General features: G+C 42.3%; 1 protein-coding gene across 1 annotated transcript in view; it reads left to right on the plus strand.

Moving 5' to 3' along the window:
- Positions 1 to 5,654: 5,654 nt before the first annotated feature.
- The window catches only part of TESPA1 (thymocyte expressed, positive selection associated 1), a 37,283-nt gene continuing 16,786 nt past the window's right edge, over positions 5,655 to 26,151 (plus strand). Inside the window, exons 1-6 of the mRNA XM_030866740.2 lie at positions 5,655 to 5,817; positions 6,954 to 6,996; positions 13,547 to 13,596; positions 14,360 to 14,413; positions 15,159 to 15,195; positions 15,469 to 15,567. Coding sequence (XP_030722600.1) covers positions 5,655 to 5,817; positions 6,954 to 6,996; positions 13,547 to 13,596; positions 14,360 to 14,413; positions 15,159 to 15,195; positions 15,469 to 15,567 — 446 coding nt within the window. The remainder of the gene's footprint in view (positions 5,818 to 6,953; positions 6,997 to 13,546; positions 13,597 to 14,359; positions 14,414 to 15,158; positions 15,196 to 15,468; positions 15,568 to 26,151) is intronic.

A 26,151-nucleotide genomic window follows, 5' to 3' on the forward strand; every position in this document is an offset into this window, starting at 1 on the left:
TCCCTAGACCAAGCTAGCCACACACTTGAAGGGCCCAGTCACAGGACTGGGACTGGTATGACCTCTGAGTTGCCTGTGCTGCTCCATAACCATTGCTAAATGTTCTGAATGCCACAACAGTCTACAAGTAATGGGAAATTCCAGGCGGACGCTCTCCTCTGAGCTAGAACCTAGTTGGGCCCTCCCTGGCTGCTAAACCACTCTAAGCTTGAGGAAGGCAAAACTGCCTCATAACCATCTAGTTGGAGTCAAGAAGGAAAACTACACTAATAACCAAACAAAGCAACTCTTCCTTTACTAAGATTGTCACAAAGTCAAGCATAAATTACTTTTGGTTTATCTGCCTCTTCTATACTAGACTATAAAATGGAGAGTTCATCTAGCATGTGAAATAGAGAATCTACTAACATAGTTTCTTCTTCCTTTATCCTAAATTACATTTATCAGTGACACCTGCATGGTGATCTTAGGTTATTCTCTTACTCCATTATTAGTGGAAAGATGATACAACTAGAGTCAGACTAATGTGAGTTTAAATCTCAGCACCATAAGATCCTAAATATATGACCTTGGACTAGTCACATATCTCTCTGAGCTTCAGATAACAATAATTAGCTCCAAGGAGATTGTTGGGATTAAGTGAAGTAGTTTGTGGGACAGTTTTTTTGTTTTTTTGTTTTTTTAGATATACTTGACAAATGGGACAGTTTTATGGATAAATATAAGGAACTCTATACATCTCAGTTATTATGAGTACCTATTGCTTTGAATTGCCCATGTTTATATAAAGTGAATCTCTGACTACATTCCTTAGAAAAGAGACTGGAAGTAAGTGATGTTCTCAGTGTAGTAATAATCACATACCCATAAAGATTTTCTCTGCTAGTAAAGTTACTGCTTCTGCTGATGATTTTAGTTGGAAGATATTCCTTTCAAAGCTCTGAAACAACTCCCTAGTCTTTTTTTTTTTAAACTAAATTTATTTTGTTTACTTATTTTTGGCTGCGTTGGGTCTTTGGTGCTGCGTGCGGGCTTTCTCTAGTTGCAGTGAGCGGGGGCTACTCTTCTTTACAGTGCGCGGGCTTCTCATTGCGGTGGCTTCTCTTGTTACGGAGCACGGGCTTTAGGCGCTCGGGCTTCAGTAGTTGTGGCTCACAGGCTCAGTTGTGGCTCGCGGGCTCTAGAGCGCAGGCTCCATAGTTGTGGCGCATGGGTTTAGTTGCTCCGTGGCATGTGGGATATGCCCTGACCAGGGATCAAACGTGTGTACCTTGCATTGGCAGGCAGATTCTTAACCACCACGCCACCAGGGAAGTCCCCAGCTCCCTAGTCTTAAACCATTAATGGTGATTCCTCCTGTCTAACTTCAATCATGGCTGCTGCAATTTCTGCTTTGAACTATAACATCCTCAGAAAAAGAGAATTCTCTCCTACTGTACTTGGTTGTAGTCAGATTCCAGAGCACTCAACAGATTGTGGAGAAATATTTTGGGAGTAAATCCCTAGAAAAATGTAGGAAAGAAGAAAAGACAGAGGACTGAAAATGATAGCAGAGGGGGAAAGGAGGCTTTGGGGTGGTTCAGGCAAGTAGAAACAGAACCAGCGTGGCATTCGTGTTGTTGTTTTTTTGGGGGTGGGGAGGTACTTAGTGGGAATGTCAGAGAAAATATATCAGCAGGCATCAGACTTTCATCCCCACAGAAGATAGACTAAAGGTAATATTATAATCTAAACCAGCATCAAGAAAAATGTTACTCAGATTCCAGAAGGAACTTTTGACCAGGGAATAAAAACCTACAATGAAAAATTCTGGAAAATATTTTTTTTTAGGACAAGAGAAGTTGGTAGTTTCAGCTTATAAGTTCAGTCAGATTTGTGTGGCCCTATGTTCTATCAATAAAGGGGTGGCGTGACTATGCCCCAGGCCTTTTTCCTCTTCATTAGAAGGTATCCAAAATACATACATTAGGATTTGAGACCATGTGGAAAGTTGGGAACCCCTGGCCTATGATACACACTAGAGGGGGTTAATATTTCAGCAGCAGAGTGACTCTTGGTCCTCTGCAGGTACAGTATCTACTGAGCCCCTTCTGTTGCAATGTACCATGCACTGCCCTGAGGTAGGATTTAGGGGACAGGTTACAAGCAATGGTGGATAACGGCCAGAAAGGTAAGCCACTTACGACTTGTTGAATGTGGTCTAGGCGCACGTGCTGGGTGCTAGTGGTGGGCAAGAGAACGGAGATGGCTTGAGGAGCCCTTCAAAATGTAGAATGTGTTTGGGTAGAGAGGAAGGTGGCTGAAACTGGGTAAGCTAAAGCAAAGAAGCAGAAAAGTTCAAGAAGTGCTGGGGGTCCTTGAGCTCTCCTGACTGAATCACACTCCTTGGGCTCCTTCTCAGCCTCCCTCATCCAGGCTCACCACCTTCCTGGGTCACTGAAGGTTTTAAGTCCAAGAACCTCATAAGTCAGTGTTAATTTGAAAGGGAATTTGTTAAGTGGCAAGTAACTCCAGAGGCCACTGGGCCGTTTCCTAATTCTTACAGGAAAAACTACACAAATGCATTTTTTGTACAGGTATTATTCCTACAAATATTTCAGACTCAATTGGAATAAATTCATAAACAATGATATTAGAGGCGAACTTTTACAACATTGAGTCCCACCAATTCATTTTCTAGAGGTTGAAGTCAATGCCCAAATAGAAAACCTAATTGACTTGCCAGAAGTCAGTTAATTGGACAGAAAGTCTAGAAGAACGCCCAAGACTCCTGACTCCCATCAGTGCTCTTTTCACGGCACCAAACTCCATTGTACCTCCAGGTGTGTGTTTTTTGTATGACTCGTTTGGAGGAAATCTCTCCATGCCCTCTGTCTGTCACAAGGACCCTCCATGCTCTCAAAGGTGCCATCTTGACAGCTGTGTGCATCCGTCCTTCAGTTCTTTCTAACACTCTCACTGCCGACGTGCGTGTCTGATAATCACGTGCCGCTTCCTCCAGATTTCCACAGAGAACACCCGGTTTCTCATCTCCAAGCAGCACAGCTGTTACCGCTAACCAGACAATTCTATTTCTCCCAGCCTCCAAATCCTGCTGTACTTACAGTGTTCCCCCATAATGCCCTGTGAACAGGTCTCTATAACCCCCGTGTGGCAGAGATTGGGGAAAATCAGTTAGATTCTGTTTTAGGCCTCAGGGACATAGCAGTGAACAACCCAGACAAAAATCTCTGTCCTTGTGGAGCTTCTATTTTAATCAGAAGAATAAACAATAAATTGCATTAACAAATAAAACATAAAGTATGTTAGTGATAAGAACAATGAAGAAGAAAGTCAAGCAGGGAAGGAGCTCAGTGGAAGCGCCTGTCATCTGGAGGCTGTGGAAGCCAGGCCTGGCTTCACGGAGAAACTGGTTAAGAGTTGGGCTTTCAGGTTAAGGGTGCCAAAGGCTGGGAGGGAAGAAGAGGGAGGGGAAAAACACGGGGAAAGCCTAGGGTTGAACGGGGGATAAGCATTTTCAGGGGGCAGAGGGGAAATGAGCCTGTGTGAGTCTGGCGTATTTTCAAAGATGTAGGAGGAGTGTGGGACAGATTCACATCACAGAGGATGCTGAAACCAAAGTAGAGGCCTCCATCACTCATCTCAATTAGTGAGATTCTGACACTGTGCTAGGCTGTAACATCCTCATTGAGAAACTGAGCCCAGAGAAAGGGATTGAATTCGCCAGGGCTATACCATTAGTAAGTGGCAGAATAAAGTGTGGGAGTTGCAGGTTCCTTCCTTCTTTCCTTCTTTTTCTCCTTCCTCCCCTCCTTCCTTTCCTCCTTCCTTCCCTTCTTCCTGCCTTCTTCTCTCCCTCCCTCCCTCCCTTCCTTTCTGAATTCCTTTTAAATTCCCCTGATCACCAAATTAGTTCTTCTTGTGACCTGAAGATTTCTTGTGATTTAGGTGAGATTCATTTGCTCTGGAAATTAAAGACAATAGGCAAGTTAGCCTTTGATATTTTCTTCTCCGGACTGACTGACACCAACATATTAAATATTTTGGATGGAGGTGCAGTACTAGGTAAATGCACACTAACAAGGCTTTTTAGACTCTTTCCCTAAATTCTTCATAGTGGCAGTTTCGTCCTCATGTTATCACCTCATAACAGCTCTGGCCAAAGGACAACAAATTCTCTCTGCTACCCCTCTTTGTGGCTTCACTATACACCACAGACTCCATTCAGTTGTTTAATTTCCCCTTAAAGGCACAGGCAGTGGAGAAAGGGCCGGGTGTCCAGGGTTAATAAAGTTTCATAGTGCCAACTGCTGTCTCTCCTTGGGAGAGACATGCCTTAGGCTGGACCTGCAGTAAAAGAATTTAGATCAGACAGCAGTAATTATGTACTATTTTTCTCTGGATATGTTTTGTCTGTCACAAGCAGAAACGTCCAAAAGAATTTTATTGCCCTAGGAATGCATTTTATGTTCAGGACTTTCTTTTCAAAAATAGGTATTTTAGTGCCTACATTGTTGAATGCTTCACTGATGATTTTGTTTTTAAGTGTTGGAGAAGCAGAAGTCTCTGGAAACTGGCACTCTTCTTATTTATTTCCCCCTTTTATTTTTCCTTACTCCAGCAGTTAAAGGTGTAGCCATGAGGATGAACCATTTATGGCAGCTCCAGTGACAAGGGCTGGTCCCACCTCCACCTGTTCACTGTGGGGACTGTGAGGGCAGCTGGTGGGGAAGAGGCAGGAGGACAGAGTATAAGCCAATGACTGTACATTAGCCTCAAGCCTTTTTAAGCTCTATTTGGACAATCGAATGATTCATCTTCTCTGTCTTCCTCTTTGAATCAGTGGCTCGTGCCATCAGAATATATCTCTTGGAAGAATACAGAGGTGTTGATTAGGCAGTGTTAAATGAAGTATTAGCACACTGATGAACTGGACAATTAACTCAGAGCCATGGAGAAACCCAAGCTGACGAATTAGAAAGTGATGATCCTGAAAGTGGTAACTGCTAATTGCTTCAGGCAATGTCTCCTTGTTGTTTTTATTATGGGGTTCTCCCCACCCTCATCCCTACTGCCCCCAGAGAAATCCTATGCTAGATAGGAAACAAAACAAGCCCAGAATGACTGTAGTTAGACTGACATCCTGGTTGTGAGACCTTAGAAAATCCGTCTAACCTTTGAGATCTGAGACTTCATGTATCTTTATGAGGATCAAATAAAGTGAAATTTACACATTGCAAATTTAAAGATATTTTAATTACAATGGAAGATTCTGGGAGACAAAATTCTTAAGAACTAAAGAAAATGTTTTCTAATACAGCATTTCACCTATCATGAGAAGTAGCAACTCTCAAGTCAGAAGCGCTTTGTCAGTGTCCCTTAAATCATATGATATTTCCAGTTTCCAAACTTGGAAGACCTGGTGTTTAGATTGCTCAGCGCATTCCTTTCTTTGGAAGATGGAGGAGGAACCAGACATCTCCTCCCTCCTCCAGAACGGGCAGAGGGTTACGCTCCTTTCTGCAGAGCTGGGAAGATGTGGGGGCAGCCCTGGGAGTGGTGATTACTGACCAGAGGATGAGGCAGCAGCACTGTGTTCCAACTCACAGGACAGCATCCCTGTGGCGGGAGGCCCTGAAGTCTGAACCAGCGCCATGGAGGGCTCTGTGCTGAGCCCCACATCCTGGGAGAGGCGACGGGCCTGGCTCCGACAGAGCCGGCACTGGCAGACCCAGGTCCTGGAAGAGGAGGCTGCCGCAGCCCTGCAGGGTGTCCCAGATCCCGAGCCTTCTGGCCTGGATGATGTTTTCCAGGAAGGTAAGAGGCCATTAGACATCAAACAGACTTGCACGTTCTCTTGTGATATGGAAAACGTGCCAGATGCCCAGGTCTGCAGTGCGGGCAGTGGGTCCTGGGTTTAGGCTAGCCCCCCACCCCCACCACCACGAGGCTTATTTTGACTGGGTTAAATGAGTTTAAGGGAAGATGAGTAAAGTAATATGAGGCATGAATTATGTGAGAAAGAAACAGCGTAAGATTAGGAAAAAGGAAGAGGCACACTTTTGCCTCGTCCTGAGCAGCTATCTGTGAGGATCCGAGGCCAGGGTTCTCTGTGAATGTTTGGAGTGTTTCTGTGTCTGTGTAACAAGGTTACACGCAATCTGGGTGCCTGGACTCTGGCTGCAACTCAGCTGTGTGACGTGACCTTTGGCAAGTCACTCACCGCTCTAGGACATGCTTGTCTAATTGAAGTATTAGTACCTGAAATAGTAATAGTACCTTTTCCACATGCCTCTCAGAGCTTCTTTTAGGTTCCAATGACGCTGCAGACATAAGAGTAAAAAGTAAAAAATAAATTTAAAAATAAATCTTATGTAAGTGAACCTACCCTCGCTTATTTGGTAGGAAACAAAAAGCACAAACGCAAAATTGTGCTTTTTATTTTCTTTTTTTCTTTTCCTTTTTTTTTGAAGAGAAGGATCTATTCCTGTTCCCAAACCTTGGGGTATTTTCCAAGTTTCTGGGAGAAAGGGGGCACAGAGGCAGAGAGAGAAGAAATATCCGTTATTTATTTATTTATTTTTTCTGTACGCGGGCCTCTCACTGTTGTGGCCTCTCCCGTTGTGGAGCACAGGCTCCGGACGCGCAGGCTCAGCGGCCATGGCTCACGGGCCCAGCCGCTCCGCGGCATGTGGGATCTTCCCGGACCGGGGCACGAACCCGTGTCCCCTGCATCGGCAGGCGGACTCTCAACCACTGCGCCACCAGGGAAGCCCTATCCACTATTTTTATACACGGGTATATTCCTCTTTTATCTTAAAGAAAAGTTTTATGGGAACAAAAAGGAGTCATGAGGTGGCTTATATAATGATGTTTGTGGAATGGGGTGAATTTCAGGGAGGAAATCTGATTTCCTTCAGTTTCCACGGTGATCTGATGTCTGGCTTTTCTAGGGAATCCAATCAACAAGATTGAAGACTGGCTGCAGGATTGTGGGTAAGTGCTGGCGAGGCAGCTGGACTGAGCGTGGTTGATGGTTGGGTGTGTTAACAGGCTCTGACTCTTGAGAACTCAGAGCGCAGGGACATGAATTTTAATTGGGCGTAATGATTAGAAGTGAGGTTGAAATAAGGGAGAGGGGATTGTAAAGATTTGGGGTGGGTGTGGGGATTGGGGCTATGAATCGAGTGCATCTCTGGGCTGAGACTAAGTTAGGGTGAGGATCTGGAAGTACAGGCTGGACCTGGTCTAAAACTAAGAAGGATGGAAATGGGTAACCACAGGGGAGAGCTGGGCTAAATTCCAGATTCCTGCCCCATTGCTTTTCCCTTCAGACTGGAGTTTTACACTGTGTAACAAAAGAGGACTTAGAAACCTAATTGTTCTTATGGTCAGAGTATTTCTTCATTATGAATCATTATGTTGTTTATTTCTACTGAAGAACACAGGAAGAGGGGCTAAGGGTTTACCCCAGTCATTCAAAGCAGTGACGAATTGGAGCAGGTACTTCAAGGCAAAATGTAGTACCTCTTTCCTGAGAAACACTTTAAAATTTGAAACCCTACACCCCCTCTGCCTGTACCATTTTAGGTTCAGTCTACCCAGACCTGGAGGGAAAGCTTCTGTGACCTATTTAAGTGTGATCATTTGTGTGATAATGAATTCTCAGAACTTATAACTCCCTCCTACTCTTTATTTCCTCTTCAGAAATGTTTCAAGCTGTATATAGCCTTTCATCTAAACTTGTTTATTAACATATGAATAAACCCATCCTGGCTTATTTGGTAGGAAATAAATAACACTGTATAATCCAAGGTTGTTTATTTTAACTCTGCCCTGGGAGGTAAGGCAAGGAAGAATTTATCTTGTGTTTTTGTTGTGTACAAAACATGTTGTCTTTATTGTCATAATCTGGTTCAGAATTTCAAAGTTTATTAAGGGTAATCAAAATATAGGGAAGTAAATGGATGGTGGTAATGTTTGCAGGTTTGGGTGTGTGAGAACTGTCCTAGGATTTAAAATGCTTCTCCAGATACGTACAGGAGAACCAGTGGGCTCAGTTACTGTCTTTATCCCATTAACTATTCTACAGTCTTATAATTCAAGTCAATAATTAATTACTGACCGTGCGTTTGCTAACTGTCTGATTGTCTAAATGGCCTAGAGGGGTGCCAAGTAGTTTAAAATATGCTCCTTGACCACAAACATACTGCATTCTAGTTGAAAAGAATAAATTCCCAGAAATACAAGATTGTAAATTCCAGAAATCACCTTTCCCTACCTATATTCTACCAGGATAAACCCTGAACCAAAATTTATGATGAAAAAGTAGTCTGGTGAGTGAAAAGCCTCCAAGATTTGAGCCTAATTCTTGTGCTAAGCATCTGTATAACCAGCTGTAAGCAAACAACTGAAATTCTATCTCAGACTCCTCTTCTGTAAAGTGGAGAGCTAGAATAATAAAGTTCCAAAAGATTCTTGCGAGATTTAAATGATCTATGTGTACAAGTGCTTTATAGTCTGTAGTAGTATGTGAGTGGTGAATGTCAGGGAGGAAAGAATTTTCCTCTACCCATCTTTCTGGGTCCTTCTTTAATTCTTTAATCTGAGAATTAAATTGACATGAGACAGATTAACAGGAGAAAATCAAACAAAAGTTTAAACATGTATCCATGGGAGACACCCCGGAGAACTGAGTAACTCACCCAAATGGTGAAACCCTCCCCTTAAATACCATCCTCAGCTAAAGACAAAAGATGATATTGGGGATAGTGGTTTGGGACTTCAAAGGGGAGGAAGGCAATTCACACGGAGATGAAAAAGCAAATGTTTGGTAAACAGACATTTACTGGACTATGTAAAGACAATGGGATACTAAGCAGACTCTGATTTCCAACACACCTATTTCATATTCTCTAGTGAGATCTCTATTCCTGTTACAGTCCCTCTATCCAAATTCTTTAGGCAGCTAAGGCAGAAGGTCAAAGTTTCTTCCTGAGTCTTTTGAGCCTTGGTTGTCTTCAGCTTGAAATAATCCACATGCCAAAGGGACATTTCAGGGTGGCAAATTTTGCTCCCCTACATGAAGTTTATAAAGATGAGTTTTATGCTACTTTAAAATTTCACAAAATAAGTCCATCTATCTATTTACCTGGCATCTATCTGTATCCTTTTATTTATCGGAAAAGTGTGTCCAGATAGGATGCATATCAACTTTAGGACAGTGATTACCTCTAGGAAGGAAGAAAGTTAGGAAGGAATGGGAGTAAAACTTCTCCTGAAAATATCTAACTATCTGAGGGCCAGTTCTGTCAGTTTTCCCAGAGCGCAAACGTGCCTTCTCCTGATCTTTGCCCTGAAATCCCTTCAAGGTGTATTGTAGGTCAGCGATTGCAGTGGCTAATGACTTGATTCTTGTAGAACTGGATGGTGGGCAACATTCTTCATTTTACAATCCCTTCCCTTTCAGTCTTAATTTCGACCAAGCTTTGAGAGGCATTTCATGACCAGTTTGTCCCATGGCACTAGGAATGCTTATTCCCAGGTCAGGTGAGGACTTCTTTGATAGGCCACTCAATGTACTATTACTGGACCAGGCCTTGTTAACAGTAGCCGAAAGCCTCTGGACCACCTGTCATACTGGTCTGTTATGGTCCAGGAAATTGTTTCCTCTTGCTGTTTCTTCCTATATCTAGACTTACACTATCACTGATCTTATAGAACTACATATTTGATCAATCTTTTCAAGTCACCTAATCATCATTAATTTGATCTGAAGCTCAGTCACACATACGGTAATGCACGAAAAAATAATCTTTTAAAATAAGATTACAAGTAACGTAGCTAGTAACATTAATAGGTCATAAGTAAGTATTGAAGCTAAGAAATTCTATTAGGTGCTGCCCTGTATCTCCCCAGGTCATCTGACCAGTCTGTTCTGCACCAGTCCCTATCTTTAAGGGAAATGACATATTGGAATTGTACATAAAGTTCACCAAAGATGTCTGCACGTACAAGGCGAGAGGTGGGTCATCACGACCCCATACGTAGGATTGAGAAAGAAATATCATCTAGGGCGTTACATGGCTGGTGCCAGAAGAAGAAAAATTGATCTCTACGGTCGAGCAGATATTTCTGCCATTGCAGAGGTCTGGTTAATGCATAATGCAGGTGCACAGTGCACACCAGAGGGGAGGAAGGAGGCCAAAATGGGCAGAAAAAAAATTTTTGTCTTGCCTTAAAATGAATTTTTATTTCATCAGTCTCTGCAGGCAAAATCTATGGAAATTTCTGGAAGAAGCTAAAAATAGCTACATGCTTCTTCTCACAGTCCAATCCTCCTCCCTACTCTTTGTTTATGAATGGGGTATACAGGAAGAGCAGTAGCTTGGCTCTTCTATGTCAGACTTGAAATGATGCTAAGGGACCTTTCAGCACAAATGCGGAGAGGAGCAGCTATGGATCTAGTCTCTAGTCATTGATTTTATGTCCTAAGCGATAACTCATGAAAGGCCTGGGACTTGGATGAGGGACATGAAATTTCAAACCACCATGCTCAGAGGAGCTGAGCATGGATCAACAGATCCAGGCCTATGTCCATAATTCTGTGGTGTATTCCACATACACACAGAAAAGCATACCATCACAAGGGTCAGCCTGAGCTGGTCCTCATCTAGAGCCTATGGACATGCCTGGTAGGGCACAGCTAGAAAACAGAAATGAAAGATGCACACCCAACAAATATTGTGTTACTAAATTTTGCTTTGGGCAAATAAGGAATTTTATCAGTGGTATTTTTTAATGTAAATTTTATTGAAGTATAGCATACATATCAGTAGCATTTTTCTTTTTAATATAAATTGTCGTGCAACTCAATGGATGTAAATTTCAGCTATGCTAGATGAATAAATTCTAGCGACCTGCTGTATAACATAGTGCCTATAGCTAACAATATGGTATTGTGCACTTCAAAATTTGTTAAGAGGGTAAATCTCATATTCAGTGTTCTTACTTCCAAAAAAAAAAAAAAAATCAAAGGGAAATAAGGATACTCTGGGAGTTGTTGGATGTGTCTGTTAGTTCGATGGCTGATGGATGGTATCACCAGTGTTTACCTATGTCCAAGCTCATCAAATTGCACACATTAAATATGTGCAGCTCCTTGTGTATCAATTATACCTAAATAAAGCTGTATGTAAATATACATATGTATACATATAAATATAAAATAGCAATATAAATTGTGTGGAAGTATAAAGTATTTACTGAAAAATAAACGAGTCTTAAATACACAGTTCAATGAATTTTCTCAAAGGGAATATAGTGGTGAAATCTGAAATAGAACATCACTAGCACTCCAGAAGCTCCTTCTGTCCCCTTCTGTTCACTGCCCTGCTTCCAAGGGTAACCAGTACCCTGACTTGTAGCATCAAAGATAAATTTTGTACTTTTTAAACTTTATATAAATCGAACCGTACAATATGCACTGTTTGATGTGTCTTTTTTTTTGTTCAGCATTATGTTTGTGATGTTCATCCATGTGTTTGCATCCAGCAATAGCTCATTCTTTTCCATTGTTGTGTAGCATTGTCTATTGATCGTGCAATTTATCCGTTTTACAATAACTAGAGATTTGGAGGTCTGCCAATTCTGAGTTATTATAAACATTGTTTCTTTTGGTGAACGTATACAGGCATTTCCATTGATTGCATACCTAGACGTGTAACAGTAGTGTGTTTTATTGTAGTTATAGTAATTGTAGGCTTTAGTAGTTGCATTACTGTGTAGCTCCAGCACAAGCATTAAATGCAACAGTAGATCTCAGCATTCTAGTAGTTGACTATATTGTTATCATAATGTTTTTTAATAGTAATAGGAAATATTAATTTATACTAATATTTGTAATGTTATATATACACTGACACGTTTGTAGTATTATAATATATATCTTTATGTAATTGTATATTAGGAAGAGAAGTATGTATTTGTAGTTCTAGTTGTGTTTCTTAGAGTTACCCATTCTTAATTACCTTGAGTATCATTCCACATTTTATAGCATATATTGATGTACAGTTTTTCTCATGAGGACATGTAAAAATCCAGATTTTAGACAATATGGTTGATTTTTTCACTATTGAAAGGAAAGTACCAGCAAAAGATGTCTATATATGTAGGGATTTATTTTGTCAAATTAAACACAGCTCGTTCTACAGACGTTGAGTCTGTAAGCCCATTTTCATTAATAAACATTTCGTGAACTGATACTCCAATAGCCTGAGAGGTGCCCAGATCTCTGGAGACTGATAAAGGAGAAGGCTCGTTTAAGACCAGCTCCAATGGATGCTCTCCAGTCAGTTTCCCTGTTAACTCACTTGAACAACTCTTCTCTCTTCCAGCCTCCATTTGAGATTACATTCAAAGCATCACGTGCAACTTCCATTTTTAAAACTTTCAGGAAAGCTAACTATAAAACTCACAACACGTCGGTGTTTGACGTGAACTTAGATAATGATAATATCTAGGCATCTAAATCCCCTTACTTAATATTTGGGAACATAGCAGCAGCCAGGAGGCAGGACTGGAGTCCAGGTGCTCCAGTCCCTGTTCAAAGCTTTTTCACAGACAACTTCAATCACCCGTTTGAGACAGTGAATTTCTTCCACATTTAAGTTGTTTCTCACTACCATGTATGCTGAATTCCAATTGTTCTTCCTGTGGAGACAGTAAATGTTTGATAAGCCCATATCTCAAAATGTAGAAATGTAATCTCTAACCAAGATGCGGTTCCTGCTGCTTCCTGAAAGACGTGATATTCAGCGACAATGGGGCTCAAAGAAAAGGAAGGAGGTGTAGGTAGATAAGATGACCTCCTAAGAGTTTTTTCTTAGTTTCAATATTTGTATTTCTGATGGAAAGTTTATGGCACCCAGACCCCTGCTTCTGTAAATATATTTCTCCAGTTTTGCTTCCGTATCTTTCCTATTTCCTAGCTACTGAAGAATCATTGCTAAACTGACTTGGGACACTGTTTACAGCACAATGGCAGCACAATCTAAAATACAGCACCTTGGCAGTTTATGAAGTTTTATGTGTATATATATATATGTGTGTGTGTGTGTGTGTGTGTGTGTGTGTATCATACTGATAATTTCCTTGGGATGTAAAATTATTTTATGTAAGAAATTGTGTTGTGTGTCTCTGTGTTGGCAAGATCTCTAACAACTCTCAAATCCATTATCTAACAAATCTCAAATCCATTATTCCTGCTTTAACTAATTCTATTTATTATTAATTAGGATGAAAATGAATAAATGTGATGAACAAAAAAATAAATAAATAAAATAAAATAAAATAAAATACAGCACCTTCTGACTACCTCTATGGATTTGTCAGTCAAATCATCACTCTCCATTTTCTTCAACATAAAAGCAATTTAAATACTACTGACTCTCATTGGAAAATTACGTGAACTTGTGGGAAATATTTGAAGAAAAGCCCTTTCGAAAATGTAGTGATTTAAACCTATGAGATTCTTTTTGGTTTTTAGATACTTTGAAGAAGGGTTTTTTGAGGAAGCAGGACAGCCGATCCACAACGGTAAGCAGAGGCTCTGTTCTTTCTCCTCTTGTTCCTCTACCTGAGACAGTGACACGGCTGTGTGTGTGTGTGTGTGTGCATGTGTGTATGCGTGTGTAAGATGCTATCTTTTCACTGCCTACAGAACACCTATTAGTGGTCATAAGACAGTCCAGGAGGCCCAGAGGATAGAGTAAGTGTTGGGTCAGAGCCCACAGGCTGACTAGTCCTCAAAGGTTAGCTTCTGTTAGTGGCTGCTCAGCTAACAACCACTGCTATGGAAAACGAGCTTTATAAAATATGTGTGGATGTAGAGAACAAACGTATGGACACCAAGGGGGAAAAGTGACGGGGGTGTGGTGGTGGGATGAATTGGGAGATTGGGATTGACATATATACACTAATATGTATTAAATGGATAACGAATAAGAACTTGCTGTATAAAAAAATAAATAAAATAAAATTCAAAATAAAATGTGTGTCTATATATGTGTGTGTATGTGTGAGTGCATACCCCCATGTGCCCGTTCTTTGGCAGAGGACTGTGTACGTGACTATGTGATATAGGGGACAGGTTAGTTATAGGTGAGTTTTTACGTGATTTTTTAAATCAAAACATGAATGTGACTTCTGAGTTAGTATCTGTGTGGCTGGGGTAGTTTTTCAAACATGTGGATGTATGATGTAATTGTGTGGTTGTAGATGTGTATACTAATGTGTGATTGTGTGTGTGCGTGTGAGTCCAAGCCTGATTTTCTGCAGCCTTTGCCTTATTATCTGACAGGGTGCCCCAGCCATGGAACCAGCTTTGAAGATGACTTGACCCTCGGAGCAGAAGGTAAGTGGCACAGCTCTCTGAGGTTGGAATTGCGGAAGAGACCATCTACTGGATGAATTAAGGATAGAATGGAAGGGGAGAACTGCAGAAAGAAGCAGCCCATCCCTGGAGTCTTATCTGCAGGGAAAGAGCCATCTCATATGATCTAATGGAAAACTCAGAAAGTGTCACATGCCCAGAAATACTTCCTCACCAGCCTATCAAGACATCTACTGGTCCATCATTGGAGCTTTCCTTTGGCCCCTGAATATATAAAGTCACCATAAAAGTGGCTGCCCAGACATCTTTGAGATGGTTTTCTGTATAGGAAGCCCCAGGCAGTCTGAGTACTGGGTGTAAGAGAGAGACTCCATTGGAGGAAAATAAGGGCTGGGATAAAGGATGGAGGTACCGCAACCTACCAGTGTCCTCTGGGACCCGTAGAGACTCACGTGGTGAGGCAGGAACACTAGCCTGGGTGCCTGAATGACTCTGTCCTCCTCAGGACAGAGAAACTCTTGTCTGGACACCAGGCATGGTTCAGAAGTTCAGAGGCTCGGGGCCAGTTTTTCTCTGCTATATTTGTCCAGGTCTGTGTTTGATAATCTTCAGATACTTATATAAAGAACAGAGTTCATGGGATTCAGGGGCCTATAGTAGTGGCAGAGGGGAACAGAGGGGGCTGAGTTTTAAACTTGGAGGGACAGCCTAGGTGATTTGCATTTTCCCTTCTAACTTTTTCTTTGCCTTTCTGTTCCTTGTCCAGCCACACTGTTGGCCGCCAACAGCAAACTCTTCTCCAGGTAAGTGTTCGGTTGAGCCAGGCTGAACGATGTCTCCTTCAGGACCTACTGAACTGGGGTGGGTGTCAGAGTCCAAGAAATTAAAAACAAAGAGCTGCAGATTCACAATAGAGGGTGAGATTTCCAACTCAGAATGAGACCATAGATTGAGTTTTTACAGTAGATGGTTCAAAGGTGCCCAGCATGGAGTGACAGTGCCCAGCAGGGCATGTCTAGGAACCAGGGTGCAGACTGCTCACAAGATTAGTATGACTTCAGCGTTGATCCCTGCAGGAGCTTCCTGGAGACAGCCCGGCCTGGGCAGCTACTGGATCTTGGCTGCAGTTTGGCTTCCAGTAGCATGACTGGTGGGACCAACAAGACTAGTTCAAGGTAGGTGCCAAGTTTGGCAGGGGTGTAAGGGCGGGGAAGATGAGAGGTAGAAGAGAATGGAACTAAGAACCGTTGCCAGTTTTTTTTCTGGGATATACTGCTAGAGCTTTTATGTAGTCACATACTTGACAAGCATAACAATATCTGCTTCAAGAATAGCAGGGATGCAGAGGAATCTGCTGCTCAGAGCTGGATGCTGTGTGTAAAATACAGGTGTCTCCTCCCCTGAACCTTGTACCCCAAGAGGTGTAGTATCGGTACCATCACAGTTCCTGGACTTATAAGTACTCAGTAAACAATCAATAAATGTATTAATTGATTGATTGATTGGTTGATTGAGGCAATAAAACATTGATTCATTCAGATAATTTTGTACCCCCAAATGCAGGCCAGGCAATGACTGTGTGGAATTTGAAGATGAAGCAGACAAAGAGTTTGCCCGCAGGAGCCCACCAAGCCTATAGGGTGAACAAAATACGCACACAAATAACTTTAAAACAAGATGGAAAGTGATGAAAACTAGTGTGCTATAATCAAAATTGTTTGGAATTTGGAGTCCGAGTTTGAACTTGAGACCTTATTAGCTCTTAACTACCTTTAGTGATTTGTCTTTATTGAACCTTAGCCCTGGCAACACCCCAGTTCAGTTAACACAGAATCTCTGGAGATGAGACTCAAATATCTGCATGAAAAGTTTCCTCGAAGTATATTTGATTTACAATGCTTCAGGTGTACAGAAAAGTGATTCAGATATATATATACACATATATATGTGTGTGTGTATATATATATATATATTCTTTTTCAGATTCTTTCCCATTATAGGTTATTGCAAGATATTGAGTCTAGTTCCCTGTGCTGCATAGTAGGTCCTTATTGTTTACTGTTTTATATATCGTAGTGTATATGTGTTAATTGCAAACTCCTAATTTATCTCTCCCCATCCTCTGCTATCACCTTTGGTAACCTTAAGTTTGTTTTCTATGTCTGTGAGTCTATTTCTGTTTTGTAAATAAGTTCATTGGAATCATTTTTTTAGATTCTACATATAAGTGATATCATGTGATAGTTATCTGTCTCTGTCTGACTTACTTCACTTAGTATGATCATTTCTAGATTTATCCATGTTGCTGTAAATGGCATTAGTTCATTCTTTTTTATGGCTGAGCAATATTCCATTGTATATATATATACCACATCTTCTTTATCCATTCATCTGTTGATGGACATTTAAGTTGCTTCCATGTCTTGGCTGTTGTAAATAGTGCTGCTATGAACAATAGAGTGAATGTATCTTTCAAGTTAGAGTTTTCATCTTTTCTGGATATGTGTCCAGGAGTAGGATTGCTGGATCATATGGTAACTCTGTTTTTGGTTTTTTTGAGGAATCTCCATACTGTTCTGCATAGCGACTTCCCAATTTACATTCCCACCAACAGTGTAGGAGGGTTCCCTTTGTTCCACACCCTCTCCAGCATTTATTATTTGTACACATTTTTTTTTAAAATTTATTTTTGGCTGTGTTGGGTCTTTGTTGCTGCACGTGGGCTTTCTCTAGTTGCGGCGAGTGGGGCTACTCTTCATTGCAGTGTGCAAGCTTCTCATTGCAGTGGCTTCTCTTGTTGTGGAGCACAGGCTCTAGGCGCGTGGGCTTCAGTAGTTGCAGCATGTGGGCTCAGTAGTTGTGGCTCTTGGGCTCTAGAGTGCAGGCTCGGTAGTTTTGGCGCACGGTCTTAGTTGCTCCACGGCATGTGGGATCTTCCCCTACCAGGGATCAAACACATGTACCCTGCATTGGCAGGCGGATTCTTAACCACTGTGCCACCAGGGAAGCCCTGTAGACTTTTTTTTTTTTTTCCAGGTTTTTGTTTTTTTTTTACTTTTTTTTTTTTCTTTTTTTTTTTTTTTATACATATGTTCCCATATCTCTTCCCGCTTGCATCACCCTCCCTCCCACCCTCCCTATCCCACCCCTCCAGGCGGTCACACAGCACCGAGCTGATCTCCCTGTGCTATGCGGCTGCTTCCCACTAGCTATCTACCTTACGTTTGGTAGTGTATACATGTCCATGCCTCTTTATTGCTTTGTCACCGTTTACCCTTCCCCCTCCCCATAGCCTCAAGTCCATTCTCTAGTAAGTCTGTGTCTTTATTCCTGTTTCACCCCTAGGTTTTTCATGACATTTTTTTTTTTCTTAAATTCCATATATATGTGTTAGCATACGGTATTTGTCTCTCTCTTTCTGACTTACTTCACTCTGTATGACAGACTCTAGGTCTATCCACCTCATTACAAATAGCTCAATTTCGTCTCTTTTTATGGCTGAGTAATATTCCATTGTATATATGTGCCACATCTTCTTTATCCATTCATCCGATGATGGACACTTAGGTTGTTTCCATCTCTGGGCTATTGTAAATAGAGCTGCAATGAACATTTTGGTACATGACTCTTTTTGAATTATGTTATTCTCAGGGTATATGCCCAGTAGTGGGATTGCTGGGTCATACGGTAGTTCTATTTGTAGCTTTTTAAGGAACCTCCATACTGTTCTCCACAGTGGCTGTATCAATTTACATTCCCACCAACAGTGTAAGAGGGTTCCCTTTTCTCCACACCCTCTCCAGCATTTATTGTTTCTAGATTTTTTGATGATGGCCATTCTGACTGGTGTGAGATGATATCTCATTGTAGTTTTGATTTGCATTTCTCTAATGATTAGTGATGTTGAGCATTCTTTCATGTGTTTGTTGGCACTCTGTATATCTTCTTTGGAGAAATGTCTATTTAGGTCTTCTGCCCATTTTTTGATTGGGTTGTTTGTTCTTTTGTTATTAAGCTGCATGAGCTGCTTATAAATTTTGGAGATTAATCCTTTGTCATTTGCTTCATTTGCAAATATTTTCTCCCATTCTGAGGGTTGTCTTTTGGTCTTCTTTATGGTTTCCTTTGCTGCGCAAAAGCTTTTAAGTTTCATTAGGTCCCATTTGTTTATTTTTGTTTTTATTTCCATTTCTCTAGGAGGTGGGTCAAAAAGGATCTTGCTGTGATTTATGTCATAGAGTGTTCTGCCTATGTTTTCCTCTAAGAGTTTGATAGTTTCTGGCCTTACATTTAGGTCTTTAATCCATTTTGAGCTTATTTTTGTATATGGTGTTAGGGAGTGATCTAATCTCATACTTTTACATGTAGCTGTCCAGTTTTCCCAGCACCACTTATTGAATAGGCTGTCCTTTCTCCACTGTACATTTCTGCCTCCTTTGTCAAAGATAAGGTGACCATATGTGCGTGGGTTTATCTCTGGGCTTTCTATCCTGTTCCATTGATCTATATTTCTGTTTTTGTGCCAGTACCATACTGTCTTGATTACTGTAGCTTTGTAGTATAGTCTGAAGTCAGGAAGCCTGATTCCTCCAGCTCCATTTTTCGTTCTCAAAATTGCTTTGGCTATTCGGGGTCTTTTGTGTTTCCATACAAATTGTGAGATTTTTTGTTCTAGTGCTGTGAAAAATGCCAGTGGTAGTTTCATAGGGATTGCATTGAATCTGTAGATTGCTTTGGGTAGTAGAGTCATTTTCACAATGTTGATTCTTCCAATCCAAGAACATGGTATATCTCTCCATCTATTTGTATCATTTTTAATTTCTTTCATCAGTGTCTTATAATTTTCTGCATACAGGTCTTTTGTCTCCTTAGGTAGGTTTATTCCTAGGTATTTTATTCTTTTTGTTGCAATGGTAAATGGGAGTGTTTTCTTGATTTCACTTTCAGATTTTTCATCCTTAGTGTATAGGAATGCCAGAGATTTCTGTGCATTAATTTTGTATCCTGCTACTTTACCAAATTCATTGATTAGCTCTAGTAGTTTTCTGGTAGCATCTTTAGGGTTCTGTATGTATAGTATCATGTCATCTGCAAACAGTGACAGCTTTACTTCTTCTTTTCCGATTTGGATTCCTTTTATTTCCTTTTCTTCTCTGATTGCTGTGGCTAAAACTTCCAAAACTATGTTGAATAAGAGTGGTGAGAGTGGGCAACCTTGTCTTGTTCCTGATCTTAGTGGAAATGCTTTCAGTTTTTCACCATTGAGGACGATGTTGGCTGTGGGTTTGTCATATATGGCCTTTATTATGTTGAGGAAAGTTCCCTCTATGCCTACTTTCTGCAGGGTTTTTATCATAAATGGGTGTTGAATTTTGTCAAAAGCTTTCTCTGCATCTATTGAGATGATCATATGGTTTTTCTCCTTCAATTTGTTAATATGGTGTATCACGTTGATTGATTTGCGTATATTGAAGAATCCTTGCATTCCTGGAATAAACCCCACTTGATCATGGTATATGATCCGTTTAATGTGCTGTTGGATTCTGTTTGCTAGTATTTTGTTGAGGATCTTTGCATCTATGTTCATCAGTGATATTGGCCTGTAGTTTTCTTTCTTTGTGACATCCTTGTCTGGTTTTGGTATCAGGGTGATGGTGGCCTCGTAGAATGAGTTGGGGAGTGTTCCTCCCTCTGCTATATTTTGGAACAGTCTGAGAAGGATAGGTGATAGCTCTTCTCTAAATGTTTGATAGAATTCGCCTGTGAAGCCATCTGGTCCTGGGCTTTTGCTTGTTGGAAGATTTTTAATCACAGTTTCAATTTCAGTGCTTGTGATTGGTCTGTTCATATTTTCTATTTCTTCCTGATTCAGTCTTGGCAGGTTGTGCCTTTCTAAGAATTTGTCCATTTCTTCCAGGTTGTCCATTTTATTGGCATAGAGTTGCTTGTAGTAATCTCTCATGATCTTTTGTATTTCTGCAGTGTCAGTCGTTACTTCTCCTTTTTCATTTCTAATTCTATTGATTTGAGTCTTCTCCCTTTTTTTCTTGATGAGTCTGGCTAATGGTTTATCAATTTTGTTTATCCTTTCAAAAAACCAGCTTTTAGTTTTATTGATCTTTGCTATCGTTTTCTTCATTTCTTTTTCATTTATTTCTGATCTGATTTTTATGATTTCTTTCCTCCTGCTAACTTTGGGGTTTTTTTGTTCTTCTTTCTCTAATTGCTTTAGGTGCAAGGTTAGGTTGTTTATTCGAGATGTTTCCTGTTTCTTAAGGTAAGATTGTATTGCTATATACTTCCCTCTTAGAACTGCTTTTGCTGCATCCCATAGATTTTGAGTCGTCGTGTCTCCATTGTCATTTGTTTCTAGGTATTTTTTGATTTCCCCTTTGATTTCTTCAGTGATCACTTCATTATTAAGTAGTGTATTGTTTAGCCTCCATGTGTTTGTATTTTTTACAGATCTTCTCCTGTGATTGATATCGAGTCTCATAGCGTTGTGGTCGGAAAAGATACTTGATACAATTTCAATTTTCTTAAATTTACCAAGGCTTGATTTGTGACCCAAGATATGATCTATCCTGGAGAATGTTCCATGAGCACTTGAGAAAAATGTGTATTCTGTTGTTTTTGGATGGAATGTCCTATAAATATCAATTAACTCCATCTCATTTAATGTATCATTTAAAGCTTGTGTTTCCTTATTTATTTTCATTTTGGATGATCTGTCCATTGGTGAAAGTGGGGTGTTAAAGTCCCCTACTATGAATGTGTTACTGTCAATTTCCCCTTTTATGGTTGTCAGTATTTGCCTTATGTATTGAGGTGCACCTATGTTGGGTGCATAAATATTTACAATTGTTATATCTTCCTCTTGGATCGATCCCTTGATCATTATGTAGTGTCCTTCTTTGTCTCTTCTAATAGTCTTTGTTTTAAAGTCTATTTTGTCTGATATGAGAATTGCTACTCCAGCTTTCTTTTGGTTTCCATTTGCATGAAATACCTTTTTCCATCCCCTTACTTTCAGTCTGTATGTGTCTCTAGGTCTGAAGTGGGTCTCTTGTAGACAGCAAATATATGGGTCTTGTTTTTGTATCCATTCAGCCAATCTGTGTCTTTTGGTGGGAGCATTTAGTCCATTTACATTTAAGGTAATTATCGATATGTGTGTTCCCATTCCCATTTTCTTAATTGTTTTGGGTTTGTTATTGTAGGTCTTTTCCTTCTTTTATGTTTCTTGCCTAGAGAAGTTCCTTTAGCAGTTGTTGTAGAGCTGGTTTGGTGGTGCTGAACTCTCTCAGCTTTTGCTTGTCTCTAAAGGTTTTAATTTCTCCATCAAATCTGAATGAGATCCTTGCTGGGTAGAGTAATCTTGGTTGCAGGTTTTTCTCCTTCAACACTTTCAATATGTCCTGCCACTCCCTTCTGGCTTGCAGAGTTTCTGCTGAAAGATCAGCTGTTAACCTTATGGGGATTCCCTTGTGTGTTATTTGTTGCTTTTCCCTTGCTGCTTTTAATATGTTTTCTTTGTATTTAATTTTTGACAGTTTGATTAATATGTGTCTTGGCGTATTTCTCCTTGGATTTATCCTGTATGGGACTCTCTGTGCTTCCTGGACTTGATTAACTATTTCCTTTCCCATATTAGGGAAGTTTTCAACTATAATCTCTTCAAATATTTTCTCAGTCCCTTTCTTTTTCTCTTCTTCTTCTGGAACCCCTATAATTCGAATGTTGGTACGTTTAATGTTGTCCCAGAGGTCTCTGAGACTGTCCTCAGTTCTTTTCATTCTTTTTTCTTTATTCTGCTCTGCAGTAGTTATTTCCACTATTTTATCTTCCAGGTCACTTATCCGTTCTTCTGCCTCAGTTATTCTGCTATTGATCCCATCTAGAGTACTTTTAATTTCATTTATTGTGTTGTTCATCGTTGCTTGTTTCATCTTTAGTTCTTCTAGGTCCTTGTTAATTGATTCTTGCATTTTGTCCATTCTATTGTCCATTCTATCTCCAAGATTTCGGATCAACCTTACTATCATTATTCTGAATTCTTTTTCAGGTAGACTGCCTATTTCCTCTTCATTTGTTAGGTCTGATGGGTTTTTATCTTGCTCCTTCATCTGCGGTGTGTTTTTCTGTCTTTTCATTTTGCTTATCTTACTGTGTTTGGGGTCTCCTTTTTTGCAGGCTGAAGGTTCGTAGTTCCTGTTGTTTTTTGTGTCTGTCCCCAGTGGCTAAGGTTGGTTCAGTGGGTTGTGTAGGCTTCCTGGTGGAGGGTACTAGTGCCTGTGTTCTGGTGGATGAGGCTAGATCTTGTCTTTCTGGTGGGCAGGTCCACATCTGGTGGTGTGTTTTGGGGTGTCTGTAGACTTATTATGATTTTGGGCCACCTCTCTGCTAATGGGTGGGGTTGTGTTCCTGTCTTGCTAGTTGTTTGGCATAGGATGTCCAGCACCGTAGCTTGCTGGTCGTTGAGTGAAGCTGGGTGCTGGCGTTGAGATGGAGATCTCTCGGAAATTTTTGCTGTTTGATATTATGTGCAGCTGGGAGGTCTCTTGTGGATCAGTGTCCTGAAGTTGGCTCTCCCACCTCAGAGGCACAGCACTGACTCCTGGCTGCAGCCCCAAGAGCCTTTCATCCACAGGGCTCCTTAATTTGGGATGATTGGTTGTCTATTCATGTATTCCACAGATGCAGGGTATATCAAGTTGATTGTGGAGCTTTAATCCGCTGCTTCTGAGGCTGCTGGGAGAGATTTCCCTTTCTCTTCTTTGTTCTCACAGCTCCCAGGGGCTCAGCTTTGGATTTAGCCCCGCCTGTGCGTGTAGGTCGCCGGAGGGCGTCTGTTCTTTGCTCAGACAGGACGGGGTTAAAGGAGCCGCTGATTCGGAGGCTCTGGCTCACTCAGGCCCGGGGGTAGGGAGGGGCACGGAGTGTGGGGCGGGCCTGCGGCGGCAGAGGCTGGCGAGACGTTGCAGCCTGAGGCGCGCCTGTGCGTTCTCCCGGGGGAGTTGTCCCTGGATCCCGGGACCCCGGCAGTGGCGGGCTGCACAGGCTCCCCGGAAGGGCGCGTGGCCAGTGACCTGTGTTCGCACACAGGCCTCCCGGTGGCGGCAGCAGCGGCCCTAGCCGCTCTGGGCGGCCCTAGCCACGTCCGTCACCCCTAGCCGCGGCCCGCGCCCGTCCCTGGAGCTCTCTCAAGCAGCGTTCTTAATCCCCTCTCCTCGTGCACCAGGAAACAAAGAGGGACGTAAAAGTCTCTTGCCTCTTCGGCAGTTCCAGACTTCTCCCCGGACTCTCTCCCGGCCAGCCGCGGTGCACCAACGCCCCGCAGGCTGTGTTCCGCCAACCTCAGTCCTCTCCCGGCGCCAACCTCAGTCCTCTCCCGGCGCTCCGACAAAAGCCGGAGCCACAGCTCCCAGTCCCGCCCGCCCCGGCGGGCGAGCAGACAAGCCTCTCGGCTGGCAAGTTCCGGTCGGCCCGATCCTCTGCGCTGGAATCTGTCCGCTTTGCCCTCCGCACCCCTGTTGCTGTGCTCTCCTCCGCGGCTCCCAAGCTCCCCCACTCCGCCTCCCGAAGTCTCCACCCGCGAAGGGGCTTCCTAGTGTGTGGACACTTTTCCTCCTTCACAGCTCTCTCCCGCTGGTGCAGGACGCGTCCCTATCCTTTTGTCTCTGTTTAGTTTTTTCTTTTGTCCTACCCAGGTACGTGGGGGGTTTCTTGCCTTTTGGGAGGTCTGAGGTCTTCTGCCAGCGTTCAGTAGATGCTCTGTAGGAGTTGTTCCACGCGTAGATGTATTTCTGGTGTATCTGTGGGGAGGAACGTGATCTCCGCGTCTTACTCTTCCGCCATCTTCCCGGAAGTCTCCGCCCTGTAGACTTTTTGATGATGGCCATTCTGACTGGTGTGAGGTGATACCTCATTGTAGTTTTTTTTTTTTTTTTTTTTTTTTTTGCGGTACGCAAAAAAAAGGTACTGCTGTGGCCTCTCCTGTTGAGGAGCACAGGCTCCGGACGCGCAGGCTCTGCGGCCATGGCTCACGGGCCCAGCTGCTCCGCGGCATGTGGGATCATCCCGGACCGGGGCACGAACCCGTGTCCCCTGCATCGGCAGGCGGACTCTCAACCACTGCGTCACCAGGGAAGCCCCTCATTGTAGTTTTGATTTCCAATTCTCTGATAATTAGCAATGTTGAGCATCTTTTCATGTGCCTACTGGCCATCTGTATGTTTTCTTTGGGAAAATGTCTATTGAGGTCTTCTGCCCATTTTTTAATTACGTTCTTTGTTTTTTGCTATTGAGACGTATGAGCTATTTATACATTTTGGATATCAACCCATTATCAGTCATATCATTTGAAAATATTTTCTCCCATTTAGTAAGTTGTCTTTTCATTCTATCAGTGATTTCCTTTACTGTGCAAAAGGCTTTAAGTTTAATTAAGTGCCATTTGTCCATTTGAGCTTTTGTTTCCTTTGCCTTATGAGAGAGATCCAAGAAAATATTGCTACAATGTATGTCAAAGAGTGTTCTGCTTGTGTTTTCTTCTAGGAGTTTTATGACTTCTGTTCTTATGGAACAGTGTTCACCCATTTTGAGTTTATTTTTTTATACAGAGTGAGAAAATTTTCGAATTCTTTTACATGTAGCTCTTCAATTTCCCAGCACCACTTATTAAAGAGACAGTCTTTTCCCCATTGGATACTCTTGCTTCCCCATTGTATACTCATGCACTATAAGTGCATGGTTTTTTTTCTGGGCTCTCTATTCTGTTCCATTGATCTATATATCTGCTTTTGTGCCCGTACCAAACTGCTCTGATGACTATAGCTTTATAACCGGATCTGAAGTGGACACAAGTCACCTCTCCCCCCCGAGGTGTGCTGGCAGCTGTCACCTTAGTGGAAGCTGTGGCTGGAGATGGAAGGGCTAGAGCCAGAGCCTGGTGTGAGCCAGGGCTTCTCCTGTGCTCAGTGGCTCACAGCACCCTATCCGGGGCAAGACTGTGTCCTAAGTTGTTGGAGCAGAATTCCTGAGGGTCAGGTCTGAGCTGGTTCCATTCCCTCTGAGTGTGTGCTCTCCTGCATCCCAGCATTGGTACCTTCGCCCCAGAGGGGAGCAGGGCTGGAGCAAGAAGGGCTGGGGCAGGTGCCCACTGCAAGCAAGGGCCCATTGGGGAGCGGTCCTGGCACACGAGTCAGAGTTCCAGACCGCTCTCCATCTGCCTCTGCTGGGAGCGCCAGTAATGGCTGCCATTGCCTGGTTCAGATGTAGCGCCAGGTCCAAGCCAGCTCCATCGCCCACAGCTACACGCTCTTCTCAGTAATGGCAGCCTTCACCCTAGTGGAGAGCTGCACCATGGAGCAAGAGGGACTAGAGTGGGTGCCCCGTGTGGGTCACAGGAAGATGGCCAAAGTCAAGGCACTTTCAATCTGCTTCCTCCTCCTTGTCTCAGGGAGTCAGCGAGCGAGCGCGCTCTCTTCGCGAGCAGAGTCTAGGGTTCCTGCAGCCCTCCTGTTAGTCCCACTGGTTTTCAAGCCAGCTAATAGGACTCCTCTGCCCAGCATCAGACCCTAGGGCTGGGGTGCCCAATTTGTGGTTTGAACCGCCCACTCCCCAGGGAGGATCTCAGAGACCATGTAATTCCCCCTCTTCCTCTGTGTCCCCTTGCAGGGATGCAGGTCCTGACCTGACTGTTTCTCTACTCTTCCTACCCAATTCCATGTAGATCTTGCTTTACAGCCTTGGCTGTG

Source organism: Globicephala melas, chromosome 10 (assembly GCF_963455315.2).
Source record: "Globicephala melas chromosome 10, mGloMel1.2, whole genome shotgun sequence".
NCBI classification, from domain to species: Eukaryota; Metazoa; Chordata; class Mammalia; order Artiodactyla; family Delphinidae; genus Globicephala; species Globicephala melas.